The following is a 15632-nucleotide window of genomic DNA, read 5'->3' as shown; positions in this document are numbered from 1 at the left end:
TGCTGAGGATGCATCTGTGAAGACCGTTGGTCCCTGTTGGGGCCGGTCCATGATCTTCTGTGGGAGGTCGATGTTGACAATTTTCAGCATTTGAGCCCAGGGGGGCTTAATAGCGTATTGAACTTCTCCACGAAATCCAGCAAGGGCTATGGCTAGAGATTCTGACATCGCTACTGATTGTGGTAGCAGCTGTTTACGAAAGGGTAGATATATCGTGGCAGGTTCGATACCTAGGTGTCTTAGGGCGAGTTTTCGGCCTTTCATGATGAGGTTACCAATGCACTCGACTCCTGGAGAGAATGCGCGTGATGGTTTTCCTAGGACTATCCACTGTATTGGTTGAACTTTTTGAGGGGGACCCTGGGCTAGCGCCCCTACTCCCCCCCTTTCCGTGAAGTACACGTACAGATCAAGGGGTTCATTCGGGTTCCACCTGGCAAGTGTGCTTGATGATAGTTGTCGCTCGATAAAATCGAGAGAGTTCATCGCTTCTGTCGTCAGAGTCTTTTGTTCCCATGGGTTTTTTCCTTTTAAAAGATCGTGCAGGGGAGCCATGGTTTCAGGAGGAATCAGGACAATATTGCGGAGCCACTGTAAGGATCCCACTAATTGTTGCATGTCATGGAGTGTTTTGATGTCCCGACGGATTTTTATCTGGGGGGGGGTTATGTAAGAACTTGTGATCCCCACTCCCAAAAAACTTACACATGGTCCCTTTTTAACTTTCGCGCTCGCGATTTCAAACCCGTTTGTTTTTAAAGTTTCTGAGACTCTTGACACTAGCTGGTCCACTTGACTTCCTGACGGTGCAGCGATCAGGATATCATCCATGTATTGGATGATAGTCGCGGTCGGGTCACTGTGCCGAACTGGCGCCAGCGCCCGGTCCACCGTGATCTGGCAGATGGTAGGCGAGTTGATCATTCCTTGAGGCAGCACTTTCCACTGGAAGCGTAAGTTGGGGCATTGGCGGTTTGGAAACATGACAGAGAAAGCAAACCGTTCCTTGTCTTCTTCATGTAGAGGTATTGAGAAAAAACAGTCTTTAATATCAAGGACGGCACAAGGTTGCCCTTCTGGTATCATAGAGTTCATAGGCAACAATGTTTGGACAGGACCCATTGGTTGAATTATCTTGTTTACTTCACGCAGGTCATGGAGGAGGCGAAATCCTTCACCGGTTCCCTTGGGTATTACAAAAGCTGGGGTGTTCCATGGGCTAGTAGAAGGCTCTATATGACCTCGTTGCAGTTCACGGTCGACTAGCTCAAGAAGAGCATCCATTCGAGGCTTCGACAGGGGCCACTGCTCGACCCACACTGGGTTGGACGATTTCCACTTCAGTCTAATTGGTGGAAGTGGGTATGCGGCAGTGGCCCTTATGGTAAATTTGTCACCCTGGCTTTTAATAGGGATAAAGCGTCCCTTCCCAGCAGGGGAGGGACTCCTGACATGACATATGGGAAGAGAGTAATGGTTTTCTCCGGTCCCTTTTCAGTGTGTAGCGTGATTGCAACCAATTGAGCGCTCTTCCGAGCTCGGGTCAATCCCCCAACTCCACCCACCATGGGGGCATCTTCCAATTTCCAACTTGGAGGCCAGTTTGTCTCAGGAATAACTGTAACGTCCGCTCCAGTATCAATCAAAAAGGGGACACTAATGGTGGTATCATTTAGGGTATCATAAAGGGAACAGGTACCCCACACCACTGGCAGGTTATCACACTTTATTGCCAGGGCCACCCTGGGGTCTCGTCCCCAGAGGGTGGTCCTTGCTGTCCCTGAGATGAGGACAGGTTTGGCTGGACCGTCGGTTGAGCCATAAAATTGGTCGCCTCTTGGGGGTGCAGTGGGTTCGAGGGCACCACGCCCCATCCGGGGTTGACATAGTTGGACCGCCTCATATCCCAAGTGGGAGAGGGCTGTGTGCGGCCCAATTGCCCTCTCCCCCTCCCGTTTCCCTGAGCTTTATATCTGCATTCCTTGGCGAAGTGCCCTTTCCTTCCACAAACCCAACACGGTCCTCTGGGTTGGTTTTGGTATGGGAGGAGTGCTGTTGATGGACCCCCCAACTGAGGGCAATTTGCAATTATGTGGCCTGCCTGGCCACATTTAAAACATGCCATCATGTTAGTTATTGCAGTGTGAACAGCTACTTGGATCGGGGCTAGGTGCTCCTCTCTCATGACATGTTTAATCATGTCTGCAATGCTAGACCCCACTGGCAGTGATCGCAAGATTTCTCTGGTTGCTGAATTACACTGCTGGCGTAGGCATTCTGCTACGACTGGGCCTTTTGCCTCCACAGGCAGTGACGAAGAGTCGACTGCTGCCTGGAGACGGTCTACAAACTGTGCAAAGCTCTCGCTTTCACTTTGTTTTATTGTTGACCACGGGGATGGTTTGGCAATAACTCTAGAGGCTGTACGAATAGCTTCTCTGGCTGCACGAGTAGTTGCCATAACTTCATGAGCCCGCAGGCCCTGGGCTTGTGCCTGGGGGGTGATCATTGTTGGGTCCATACCCATTAGCCGCTGCAGGCTAGAGCCATAAAGCGGGTGATCCGCCCCAGTTACTTGGGCCTGTTGTTTCATGCAGTTATCCTCCCATTCTTGTTTAAAAACCATCATCCCTGCCCCGTCAAAGATCAGTTGACAAGTTTGTTTTATATCGAATGGGAGCATGTCGTCTCCCCCAAAAACACCATCTATGAGGGTGGAGACCATTGCAGAATTAAGCCCTTTGTCTGCAATTGCTTTAACAATTGTCTGTACATCTTTAGGGTTTATTGGTGAATAAACCCTCTGGCCCCCGTCTGTCACCCGGACCGGGAAGGCTAACGTGGCTGATGGGGCCCAGTCAGCGCACGCAATCTTTATTTTTCTCCAATCCGTGAGAGGAATTTCTCCCCCTCGCCGTGCAGCTTTATTTCGGATGGGGATGTTTTTGTTATCTGTCCCCATTTCCTCCTCCGAATTTGAATCGGTATCTGATCCGGAGTCGGAGCTTGACTGACTGCTCACCTCCGAGTTCCGGTCCCCTCCCATCGAGTTCCGGCCCCGCCCACCGCCCCTGCGGGACGGCTGCTCCCTGCTCCGGCCCCGCCCCCCACCCCCGCGGGGGGGCCGCTCTCTGCCTCGTGGCTCGCCCCGCCGCCATCTCAGCGAGACGTTTGCGCCACTAGAGCGTTTTTTCGGATGGCCGTTCCGATCGGCTCTCTGCCCCTCTCTCACGCTTCTACTTTCTCCCCGGTCGTCCCCCCAACCGTTCTCTTTCTCACATTTCCACGTGTTAGTAAAACCTAACGCTTCATCCCCATTCCCGACGGAGGCTTCTTCGTCCCACCCTTCATCTTTTAGTTCGGCATCGTACTGGGGCGCACATGGCCGTGGTCTCTCCCAGATTTCCTCAGGCTCTGGTTCCCCACCGGCACCCCTGGCTTCCTCAGCCGAGCCACCCCACAGCTTCCACAACTTTGATACGACCTTCACAAGGGTTTCCATCTTCCTTGTTGGTCCGGGAGCGTCCTCCCCGCCGGGCTGGTCCCGCCGCTCCGGCCGCCGTTCACCCGAATCCAGGAGCTTTCCCGGGTTTCGGCACCACTTGTTGCCTTCGGGAGGAAGTGGCGACCTGGTTCAGGAACGGCACGGCGACCAACCCCAGGTCGCTCGGTCCATCAGCTCACAGACACCAACGTGGTGGATGGCAAATGGCGTTTATTGTCGAGTCACATGGGCTTATATACCCGAGGCCCATAGCGTCACTTCCGCTTGCTTACATCACAGGCCACATGCTACTGTCCATCAAGGGAGGGGCTCCACCTTTCCGTACAGCACGACATCTTCCGGCCGCCAGACCCTAACTACCCACAGTGTTCAAGTGGAGACCAGCAATGAGTAGTGTTCTTCAGGGACCGTTATTGGGACTGGAAGAGTTTAACATCATCCTTGGTGACATGGACAGTGGGATTGTCCACTTGACATTTTGACAAGTTGATGTCAAGCAAGTTGATGACAGCAAGCAGTGTGGTGAGGTTGACACACTGAAGGGAAGGGACGCCTTCCAGAGAGGTCTTGACAGGCTTGAGGCTGGGTGGAGAATGAAGTGAGAACAGCCCTGTGGGTCCTGGGGCTGTTGGTGCTTGAAAAATTCAACATGAGCAATCAATGTGCACTTGCAGCCCAGAAAGCAAAATCACAGGTAGCATCAGAACTGTAACTAGGAGGTTAGGGGAGGTGATTCTTGCCCTCTCTTCCACTCTTGTGAGACCCCTCTTAAAATACTGTGCTCAGTTCTGAGGCCCCCAATTTTGGAAGGACATGGACCTGTTGGAGCAAGACCAGAGGAGAGCCACAAAAATGATCAAAGAGCTGGACCACGTCTCCTGCAAGGAGAGGCTGGGACTACTTGGCAAGTGAGAAGAGAAGGCTCTGGGGAGACCTTACAGCAACCTTCCAGTACCTAAAGAGGATGAACAGAAAAGCTGGAGAAAGACACTTTATCAGGGATAGAGTGATAGGACAAGGGGTAATGGCCTTAAACTAAAAGAGGGTAGATTTAGACTACATATTAGGAAGAAATTCTTTACTCTGAGATTAGTGAGGCACTGGAGCATGTTTTCCAGAGAAATTGTGGGATGGTGCCCTTAAAAGTGTTTAAGACCAGGTCTCTTGGAATGTGTACCTGGCCAGAGCAGGAGGGTTGATTTATAAAGATCCTTCCCAACACAAAACCTTTGAAGCTCTTTGAACCCCTGTGGTTTTATTTCAGAGCAGTTCTTATGGAGCTGCATTTTGAGTTTTAGAACAAAAAGGTGTTGAAAACAGACCAGTGTTTCAGTTACTACTGAACTGTGTCTGCACAGTATCAATGGGTTCTTATACTGCTGCACATGATGTATAGATTGGGGGTATACAGATATTGCAATGGGACACAAAAGTTAGAGCTGAATCAAAGTGCTTAAACTGTCAGCCTGACCTTGGTGCCAGGAAAGGTGATGGATCAGGTTATCTTGAATGCAATCATGCAACATATGTGGAACAACCTGTAGATCAGGCCCAGTAAGTATGGGCTCATGAAAGACAAGTCCTGCCTGACCAACCTCATCTCCTTCTATGAACGGGTGATCTGCCTAGTGGATGAGGGAAAGGCTGTTGGCATAGCCTGCCTAGATTTCAGCAAGACCTTTGACACAGTCTTCCACATCATTCTCCTGGAGAAGCTGGCAGCCCATGGCTTGGACAGGTACCTGCTTTGCTGGGTTAAAAACTGGCTGGATGGCCGTGCCCAGAGATTGATGGTGATCGGAGTGAAATCCAGCTGGTCACCAGTGGTGTTCCCCAGGAGTTGGTGTTGGGGCCCATCCTCTTTAATGTTTTTATTGATGATTTGGATGAGGGAATTGAGTGCATCCCCAGTGAGTTTAGAGAAGACACCAAGTTAGAGGGTAGTGTTGATCTTCTGGAGGGTAGGTAGGCCCTTCAGAAGGACCTGGACAGGATGGGTCAATGGGCAGAGGCAAGTGGGATAAGTGTTGGGTCCTGCACTTTGGCCACATTAACCCCATGTAACACTACAGGCTTGGGGCAGAGTGTCTCGAAAGTTGTGCAGAGGAAAAGGATCTGAGAGCGCTGCTTGATGCTCACCTGAACATGAGCCGGCAGTTTGCCCAGGTGGCCAAGAAGGCCAGTAGCATCCTGGCTTGTGTCAGGAATAGTCTTTCTAGCAGGACCAGGCAGGTGATCATCCCCCTGTACTCTGCTCTGATGAGGCTGCACCTCGAGTACTGTGTTCAGCTTTGGGTCCATTAGTACAAGAAAGATGTTGAGCCCCTAGAGCATGTCCAGAGAAGGGCTACAAAGCTAGTGAAGGGTCTGGAACACAATTCTGATGAGGAGCAGCTGAGGGAACTGGGGTTGTTTAGTCTGGAGAAGAGGAGGCTCAGGGGAGACAGTATTGCTCTCTCCAACTACCTGAAAAGAAGGTGTGGGGATCTAAGGGTTGGCCCCTTCTCACAGATAAGTAGTGACAGGACTAGAGAGAATGGCTTCAAGTTGATTAAGGGGAGGTTTAGTTTGGAAATTAGGAGATGTTTGTTCTCAAAAGGACTGTTCAGGCATTGGAACGGGTTGCGCAGTGAGATGGTGGAGTGACTGTCCATGTGGGTCTTTATGGAAAGTTTGGATGTGGTGCTTAGGGAGATGATTTAGTGGGTAATATTGGTGGTAGGGGGGTGGTTGGACCAGATTATCTTGGAGGGCTATTCCAACTTTAATGATTCTATGACTCTAAGACAGTTGTCCCTCTCAGGGATAAAACTTCAGATGTCGTAAGAACATGTACTGGAGAAGAGAGCCACTTAGCTCTGCCTATCGTAAATGACACCCATAAATGACCAAATCAGATGAAAGCCATTGTAGGCTGCTCAGAATATATTAATGAACAGTGAAAAGAATCAATGATCTTTAATTTAGGTATCTGGTTTCATTTTCATTTGACCAAGAAAATCTCCCTGCACTTAAGAATGATGTCCCCAGATGCCCAACTGATTCCTGGAATTAATCAGAGCATGAAGATACTTGCATATATCTTGGCCCACCTCTGGCACCTCCAATGTCACCTGGTGTTTGCATATGAACAGCTCCCTCCTGGCCTCTGTCTCTATTCAGTGTGCTGGGAGCTGAGACTAGCTCACTTGCACAAGACTGGAGTGTGCCCACCTGAACCTAGGCGAAAGAAATCCCAGCTCCTGTGGGCTTATTGCGCATGTGAGAGAGCAAAGCCTCCTTCTAACCGTTGGACTGCAAAGAATGAGATGCCTTGGTTGATTCAGCTGAAACCCTTCCCTCAGCAAATGAAGGCAGATCCCTCCCTATCCCTGTATGGGTGTCCTGCCTAAAACCAGAACACAGAAAGGTGATTCTTGAACCTCATACTTCTTTTGATATGAGGAATGATAGTGCTGGAAATGAGTTTCCTTCCCCAGTGGATGGAAGGATCATCTGTGATAACTTCATTCTGTTTCAACGTTGTTTCCTCTAGAGTCCCAGGAATTTGTCAAGAGCTCCCTGTGCTGCTGACCTAGGCTGGACTCCTGGGCCCAAGGGGAGCTTCTGGTAAGCGGGCAGCACTGCAGAGAGACAGCTCTGCCCAGGAGCAGCTCCTCTGCACAACACAGCAGGGCTGGGGACACTGCCTGCAGGGGACAAGGGTGGCTGAGAGAAGGGAGGGAGATGTTAAAGGCAGTGTGGAGGGGGGATGCTGAGAGATCACAGTGGGAGAAATCTTCACAGCCCTGAACAGGGTAAGTCTCTGACTGCAGGGCAGCACAGCTGTATTCAAAGAGTCTCTGACTCTGAAGAAGGCCAGCTGTCTGTGCGCACCCTCCATGGCCAAAGAACCACTTGCGTGGGAGGCAGTCAGTGGCAGTGCCCCTGACACCATCTGGCTCTGCCTTCCCAGTGTAATAAATGGCTCATACATTTGTGGTATAACCTATGTGGTTATACAAGTGTATGTAAGAAAGAAGGTCACATTCATCATACCATGTGGCCCTAGCATTGTTCCATACTGACATGAATCAGATGAACATATCTCACACCAGCCTGACCAGCACGGCCCTGCTGAGTGCCCCCATGGCCCCATGCACCACAGCCCCCTCGTTCTGCAGAGCAGCACCGCCAGTTGGGGGGCTGTGGGCAGCATGGGCAGGGGCTGCAGGAATGGCTGTTCAGACCAGCCCGGACATGCTGGGCTGGGGGAAGGCTGTGCAGGACATGGTGTGTCCCGGGAGCAGAGCAGGGCACTGAGTGTGTGTGCAGTGGTGTTGCTTGAGGAGCCCCAGGGCCAGCAGTGTGGTGCTGTGATGTGCTGGGGAGCAGGGCTGGTCTGGGAGGCTCTAGGGTGTCTGGGAAGGTGGATTGGTGGTGTTTATCTCCTGCAGATTGCAGCAGCAGAGACACTGCCTGTGACCTCCCCTGCTTCATTAGCAGCTTTGTTGCCAGCCCAGCCTGGGTTTCCCTGCTGGGCTGGGTGGGGGAGAGGAGATGGAGGTGTGGAGAGCTGGGGAGGGTCTGGGCTGGGCTGGCCTCCTGGCAGAGAGAAGGGAACCACAGAGCAGTCTAGGCTGAGTCCTTGTTCACTAGATACGGATATGACCAATGCTAGTCATCATGACTTTCACACCAACTCCTTCTCTGAAGAGTTCTCAACATTTTTCTAAAATATGCATTCAGTTCTTGAATCAGTTTTCCACACAGAGGTGGCCATTTCCTTCAGGATGCCCTGGAGCTGCTGAAACCTACATGGGGAAACATGAGTTTGGATATGTGGGAGACCTCCCAAAGCAGGAACTGGTTGGCAGGCAGAGTACCTGAGGGACTGTGCAGAGCACCCCCTGCACCCAGTGCTTCTCGGTGGGCTGGGATGAGACCTGCTGAGCACAACAGCTCCTTGTAGCCCTGTGAACACTGGCTGTGAGGTCACTTGTGTCACAGCACCTGCCTGGACAACAGCAGGGAGGCAGAGCCTCTGAGGTCACAAAGGCCCTCAGAAAGCTGTCCCCAACAGGGTGACACATTTGGTGAGGCCAGGGGAAAGCTGGGAGAATAACGGTGGGGGATTTGGGAGAGAGAAGAGGGGTTTCGCTAACAGAAAGGAAAGATTTTAAAGATTTAAGAGGGGTTCAGGTAAGGCTGATGCTTCTGCAACGCTCACAGGGAACATCTTCATCTTGTGTCCTGGTAATATTTCTAACTAGTAACCCGAAAATCTAGTGCTGTCCTTAATGCTTTCTCTCTCCCTTTAAGGCATCCATTGCTCTAATCCCCAACCTCATTTCCTAATTCAAAGTCAGACCCCAAGCATATTACTTGTTACCATTAGTCACAGAATCATAGAATCATAAAAACACAGGGTTGGAAAGAACCTACAAGATCATCTAGTCCAATCATCCTCCTATCGCCAATACTACCCCTAAGCTACTAAATCATATCTCAAAACACCTGAGACAGGTGCTTCTTGGACACTGCCAAGGATGGTGACTCCACCACCTCCCTGGGGAGGCCGTTCCAGTGCCTGACCACTCTTTGAGAGAAAAAGTTTTTCCTGATATCTAAACCAAATCTCCCCAGGCGCAACTTGTGGCCATTTCCTCGAGTGCTATCATTAGTTATCAGAGAGAAGAGGCTGACCCCCTCCTCATCACAGCCTCCCTTCAGGAAGTTGTAGATTTCAGTGAGGTCTCCCCTGAGCCTCCTCTTCTGCAAACTAAACAATCCCAGCTCACTCAGCCGCTCTTCACAGGACCTGTGCTCCAGACCCCTCACCAATTTTGTTGACCTTATCTGGACATGCTCCAGGGCCTCAGTGTCCTTCTCGTAGTGATGGGCCCAAAACTGAACACAGTACTCCAGGTGTGGCTTCACCAGAGCTGAGTACAGGGGGATGATCACCTCGCTGCTCCCCCTGGCTACACTATTTCTAACACAGTCCAGGATACCATTGGCCTTCTTTCCACCTGGGCACCCTGCCGGCTCATGTTCAGCCAAACATCGATCATCACTCCCACGTCCCTTTCCTCTTCACAGCCACTCTGTCCCAGGCCTATAGCATTGCATGGGGTTGTTGTGGCCAAAGTGCAAGATCTGGTGCTTAGCCTTGTTAAACCCCATCCCATTAGCCTCAGCCCAGCCTATCCCAATTCCTCTGAAGGACCACCTTAGCCTCAGGCAGATCAACATTACCTCCCAACTTGGTGTCGTCTGCAAACTTACTGAGGGTACATTCAACCCCTCATCTAGGTCATCAATAAAGGTATTATACAAGCTAGGCTCCAGTACCAACCACTGGGGGACACCACTTGTAACGGGACGCCAACTGGACTGAACTCCATTAACCACAACCCGCTGGGCATGGCCCTCCAGCCAGTTCTTGACCCAGAGAAGACTATAAACAGCCAGGACAGCTGACCCAACGGGATTAAATAGATGCTCCAATAGGTGTTCCAGCCCACCATCCCACTAACAAAAGCACCTCCCAGCCTGCAGCAGAGGAGCCTGCTGGGAAAGACCTGGAGGGCTGTGGGGACCCACCAACAGGAGCTGGTGCCAAGTCCTGCCCAAGGGTCCAAGACGTCTCCCCGTTCACCTCTTGCAACTTAGGTATCTCTGTCCATGGGTGCTGGGCAGGCATCCTTAGGCTCCGTGGGGGCCCAAGGAAGCAGAAGGTGGGCACTGCAAGGGAGTGTCTCATGGGGCTTCCCAGAGATCCACTTTGTCTGGAAACTGCCTGTGGCTGGCAGGACGGAAATGTCTCTGTCAGTAGGAATACTGTCCAGGGACCAGGGGCTCTGTCAGCCCCAAAGCCAGACCCCGATTATGCTGGCTCTAAGATGTGCCCCTTCCCAACTGCTGCATCTTTGAGGTCTTCTCCCCTCCATCCGCCTCAGGGAGACACCCTGACACCTGGGCAGGGAAGACTGGAAGAGGGTTTTAATATGAGGAAATACCAACACACAGCATAAAAACAGGGGAATACCAAGAGGGGAAATACCCATGTGTGTCTGCTGCCTGCTGGAAAAGGGACACCATTCCCTGGCACTCACGGCTCTCCCAGGGGCACTGAGCTCTCCTCCCTCCCGGCTGCACCCAGCTGCTCAGCAGAGCTGGGCTCTGCTGGCCTGGGGCTCTGGAACTCTTGTGCATGGGGCTCTGGTGTCACATCCTCGGTGTCCTCATGGGGATATGCCAGAGACACCTCTTCAACATCGTCATAGCCCGTGGTCCCCAGGAAAAGTGACGAGGTGTCTCCCTCAGCTCCATGGACCACAGCACTTCTCCGGGAGTGCAGGCTTCCCCCTGTAAGCATCAAGGCAGGTTGCTGGGGTTGGGCCTGTGGGGTGCCCCTCGGGGCTGTTTATCACCTTCCTCGTCCTCACCAGCCTGAGACACTCGGCCCATTCTCCCAGCCCCCACAAAATATCCCAGGACAGGTTCTCCATATGGAGGTGGTCAGGCTTTCAATATGGCATAGATCCTCCTAGGCCTGGGGTTGGCACCTAGGAAGTGGCAGTGCTTGCATTGCCCTCTCACCTGTGGCTGCATCCCTGCGCCCATCTCCTTCCTCTGGTGTCCTGGGCACTTCCCAGTCCCCCTGCCCAGGGACAGGATCCTCCCCAGGGTCAGAAACCTCCCCAGCATCATCATAGCCATCTGCTGGGTAACCTCCGGGCAGGACAGGGACATCTGAAAGGAGAGGGAAGGTGGTGGCAATGAGAAGAGATGCCCTGCAGAGCAGAGGATGGGAGGGTGCGTGGGGACACAGGGCTGACATGCTGCTGGTGTCAGGGTCACAGCAGAGCATTCATGTTTCCAGCTCTGTTGATAACACTCGGTGTCCACTGCTGTCTGTCTGGTCTGTCTGCAGGGAGGAGATATGGAGCCCTTTCTTCTCCCCCCTCCCCGACCTCTTATCCCTGGGTGTGGCCCCAGACCATCCTCCTGCTCATGTGCCTGGGGTAGGGCTGCAGCTGGGTCAGGGACCCCTCTGAAAAGGAGGCTGCAGAGAGCTGCAGTGGGTGCTGTGGGATGAGCCCTGCTGCCCTGACTGGTGGTCAGCACTGCTGGGGATGGGCACCCACAGAGCTGGGGGTGCATGGGGAGGAGACCAGTTCCTTGGAAAGAGACAATTCTCAGAAGGACACCAATAGCTGCCGTGGGAAAGCCCTTCACTTAGTCCTTGGTTCAGGGACAAGCAGAGAGGGGCTATACCCTCTGGGATGGGCAGAGCTGGTGTGGAGGAAGCTCCTCTGTGGGGGCCAGCACCTGGATGCTCTCCCACAGACCCCATGGTCCAACCATTTCAGGGACCATGGGCAGGAGCTGCAGGGCACAGCCCTGGTCTGAGACACGGAGAATGGACACAGCAGATGTGCCCCCGCAGGTTACCTGCACCCACCTGAGAGACTGAACCTCGCCTGCTTCTCCCACGCCAGGCTGTAAGCGATCTCCTCGTACACGGCCTCAGGGAAGGGCTCCCCAGCTCTCCCGGAGCCTGAGGACAGAGGCAGGGCTGGTCTGGGAATGGGCAGAGAGGGACAGGACCCCACTGGGCTCCCCCAGCCCCATTATCGGGGCCAGCACAACGCTGTCCCCACAGCACAGCCCCTCTGTGTTGTGTTGGCACTGCAACCACATCCACAGGGACGGCAGCATCCCCATGGAGATGGTCTGGGGCAGAGTCATTCTCGCATTTGGAGACAGCCCTTGTGCCCCTTTGTTCCCTGGGTCATGTCCCAGTGCAGACCCTGCACCAATTCCATCATTTCCCCTCCCCATGGAGCTGCTCCATCTCTGCCCCACACAGCAATAGCACAGCCTGTGCCCTGCTGGGAGGTGGCTGACACCACGGTGATGGACTCCGCTGCCCCATGCTCCTCCTGCCAGAGCTGCCCAGAGCACTGCCAGCAGTGCATCCTCCCCGTCTCACCCAGCCCAGCTCTCACATTTCTCTTCTCACCCCAGAACTGATGCCTCAGGCTCTGGGCTCTCTCCACCCCTTGATGTTGGTGCCCCATGGTCTGTCAATCAGTGGGGCAGCACATGGGGCAGGAGGCAGCACACGGCTCTGTTTCTGTGCCCCAGGACACCAACACCCCCAGCCCTGCCAGGAGGCATCTCCCCCCCAGGACCACTGGGGAAGGACCCACCTCTGCGCCGAGCCCTGGGGCTTCGCACCTGCCCAGCCAGGAGGGCCAGGAGCAGGCAGAGGAGGGCCCCCAGGATGATGCAGATGATGACAGGCACCGAGAGTCCCTCTCTGCTGGTGGTCGGACGGCCCTGTGGGGGATCTGCATGGGCAGGAACATGGCAGGGGCAGCATCAGACAGAGGTCGGGGGCAGGACATGCCACTCCTGACCACACAAGGCAGCAGGGGCTGTGGGGGACAGGGCTGGGTGATGGGGCAGCTCCCACCCTGCTGGGTACATCACAGATTTCTCCCAGCTGCTTTGGTTTTCTGTGAGTCTCACAGCCCAACAGGGAGCCCCTTCCCCTGGCTGTGGGTCACAGCGTGGCCATGTTCAGACCCAGCCCTGCGGAAGGACAGCTTACCTGCTTGTGGGGGGGATGTTGCTGTCCTGGGTGCAGCTGCAGGGGAGCAGAAGGAGAGCTGGGCTGAGAGGCTGGGGCTGTGGCACCAGGCAGCCTCCCTGGCAGATGGCCCCAAAATGTGCCACCTGAATTGTCCGTCCTGCGGGGCTGAGCAGGGTGGCAAGGACAGGGCCCAGCACCACTGCTCTGGTGAAGGCAGCCCAGGGGATGTTCTGGGACATCCAGCCCCACAGAGGTTGCTCCCCACCCACCACCAGCCCCCCACTCTGCAGGGACACCCTTGCTCAGGCCTGCACCAGGGCCATGCCAGGATCCAGAAGGGCAGATGCCCAAGCCAGCTCCTTGCCAAGCCCCCAGCCATGTCTCCCAGCCCCACTGCTCACCTGAGCAATGCACAGCCGCATCTGCCTTATGCTGGCAGGCAGCGCTGTCCCCTGGCTGGGCCCAGCAGTCCTGCAGAGACAGCTCCGTCCCCCTGCACTCCATCAGCCACATGGGGCCCGTCCCCTCTCCAGCAGCAGCCTGGCCCAGGGCATAGACCGCGGGGCCACAGCCCAGCTGCCTGCACACCACCTCGGCGTCCCGCATGTCCCAGGCATTGTCACACAGCGTCCCCCAGGTGCCGCGGTGCCAGATCTCCACTCTGCCCGAGCAGCCGTCCTTGCCTCCCACAGCACGGATCTTCTCCCTGTCTGGGGAGGCAGAGACCTCCCATGGCACCAGGAGAGCTGGGACAGCCCTGCCAGGTGAGGGGGGCACGTGCAGGGGCAGCTCCCTACCTGTGCAGCTGGTGGAGTTGGGGCATGCAGCCACCTGTGGCCTTTCTGTCCATGTCCCAAAGGAAAGAGAAGTTGGGCTGAAAAGGGTTGTTCTGGGGGTCGTGCAGAAGAGAGCAGAGCTGACCTCTGCTCACACGTCCCCATGCTGCCTGGGTCAGGGCAGCAGCAGAACCCTGTTCACTCAGGGGACACACACGTCACTGCAGGGGGGACCCAAGTACTCGGCCCCACAGGGTCCCTGATTCACAGAGCAGCAGGAGGCTGTCCCAGGAGGGGGGACTCCTGAAAGCCCTGCATGGTCTCCTCTCAGACCTTGCCTGGAGTTGCCTCTGCATCCCCCAGGGGCTGCTGGCAGCCCGGCTGTTGACTGCTGCTGGTGGACATGGGTGGCTCCAAGAGCTGAAGACACCTTTGTACCACCAGCAGCAACAGGATCTAATGCAGGAAGTCAAAGCCCCTCTGGGTTCCTTCTCTGCATTTGACCATGCCCAGTGGGGAACAGGACCTGGTGTCTTGATGGCTCAGATTTACCATTGCAGGTGATGTGGGTCTCTTCTCGGCTGTCATCACACGACTGCGGATCCCAGGAAGCAGAGGGACACTGCCAGAAGGAGCTGCTGCTCTTCCCACACTCCACGTAATCCAGCCATGCAGTGCCAGAGAGCTTGGCATAGTTAGAATCTGTTTCCAGATCTCCTTCATTCCCGCAGCCCAGCTCCTTGCACACCAGTGACACCGTCTCGGTGGTCATGGAGTTGGAGCAAACGCTGCCCCACGTCCCGTTGTAGAAAACCTGCAGGCGCCCGGAGCAGCCGTCGCTGTTCTCCAGCCTCAGGGCCATGAACTCTGAAAGGAGGAAAGGCCCCAGGGACGTCCTTGGATGTCAGTCACTGATGGCCTTAGCCTTACCTGGCTCTGCTCTCACCCCAGCCTCACTGGCCCCAGCTCCCCTCCCCACTCCCAGCACAGACCTGAGCAGATGACTCCTGCATCCTCCTTGTGCCTGCAGTCGTGCTGCCCCCAGGCTTCGGCAGGGCAGTCCCAGAGAGCAGCTTCGGCCCCGGAGCAGTTGACACCATCCAGCCAGATCTGCCCGGAGCCCTCCCCAAACCGAGCAGAGCCGGCTGCCTCCAGGGCCCCTCCACAGCCCAGCTGGCGGCAAACAACGGCGGCGTCGACCAGGTCCCAGGCGTCGTTGAAGACAGTGCCCCAGCGCCCCTGGTAGTAGATCTCCACTCTCCCGGCACAGCGCCCGGCCCCGTCCACCAGCCGGACCCGCCGGCTCCCTGCAGAGGGAAGAACCCCGGCCGTCAGGGGCTGGCTGCCCTCCCAGCCCCACACCTGGGGGACGTGCAGCACCACTCACCCTGGCACACGACCCCCACGTCCTCCATAATCCCTGCTACCGGTGTGCTCTCGGGCAGGGAGGTGTTGCAGAGGCTCAGGTCAGCCTCGTGCCCTGCACACCGCACCCCACGCAGCCCCACAGGTCCTCGTCCTCGCTCGGCCCTCACGGGGGTGTAGGCTGTCACTGCCTCTCCGCACTGCAGCTGCCGGCACACCACGCTGGCCTCCTGCATTTCCCACTGCTCATCCAGGACTCTGCCCCACGTCCGGTGCTGGAAGACCTCCACGCGCCCGTCGCACCGGCTCCCTCCACCCACCAGCCGTACAGACATGTGGCGAGCCGGGCCTGGTGAGAGCAGAAATTCAGCCAGGCGCTGCCATGGGGTGCAAAGCTGTG

General features: G+C 55.2%; 1 protein-coding gene across 1 annotated transcript; it reads right to left on the bottom strand.

Annotated features, from left to right (window-relative positions):
- Positions 1-3915: 3915 nt before the first annotated feature.
- Positions 3916-15567, bottom strand: LOC140000432 (scavenger receptor cysteine-rich type 1 protein M130-like). Its single transcript, XM_072030315.1, has 5 exons — positions 15255-15567; positions 14860-15174; positions 14420-14734; positions 11090-11242; positions 3916-4139 (listed from the first exon to the last, which is right to left on the bottom strand). Exons 1-5 carry the CDS (start codon positions 15565-15567, stop codon positions 3916-3918), a joined length of 1320 nt encoding a protein of 439 aa, XP_071886416.1.
- Positions 15568-15632: the final 65 nt, after the last annotated feature.

Source organism: Anas platyrhynchos, chromosome 32, assembly GCF_047663525.1.
Source record: "Anas platyrhynchos isolate ZD024472 breed Pekin duck chromosome 32, IASCAAS_PekinDuck_T2T, whole genome shotgun sequence".
Taxonomy (NCBI): Eukaryota; Metazoa; Chordata; class Aves; order Anseriformes; family Anatidae; genus Anas; species Anas platyrhynchos.
Note: the sequence above shows the minus strand (reverse complement) of the source record. Positions and strands in the feature narration are given on the sequence as shown.

Coding starts and splice junctions, on each gene's coding strand:
- LOC140000432 (XM_072030315.1), bottom strand. CDS start 15,567: ATGTCTGTACGGCTGGTGGGTGGAGGGAGCCGGTGCGACGGGCGCGTG. Junction 14,735..14,859: donor TGCAGGAGTCATCTGCTCAG/GTCTGTGCTGGG, acceptor TCCTCCTTTCAG/AGTTCATGGCCCTGAGGCTG. Junction 11,243..14,419: donor GACCCACATCACCTGCAATG/GTAAATCTGAGC, acceptor CTCTCCTTTCAG/ATGTCCCTGTCCTGCCCGGA.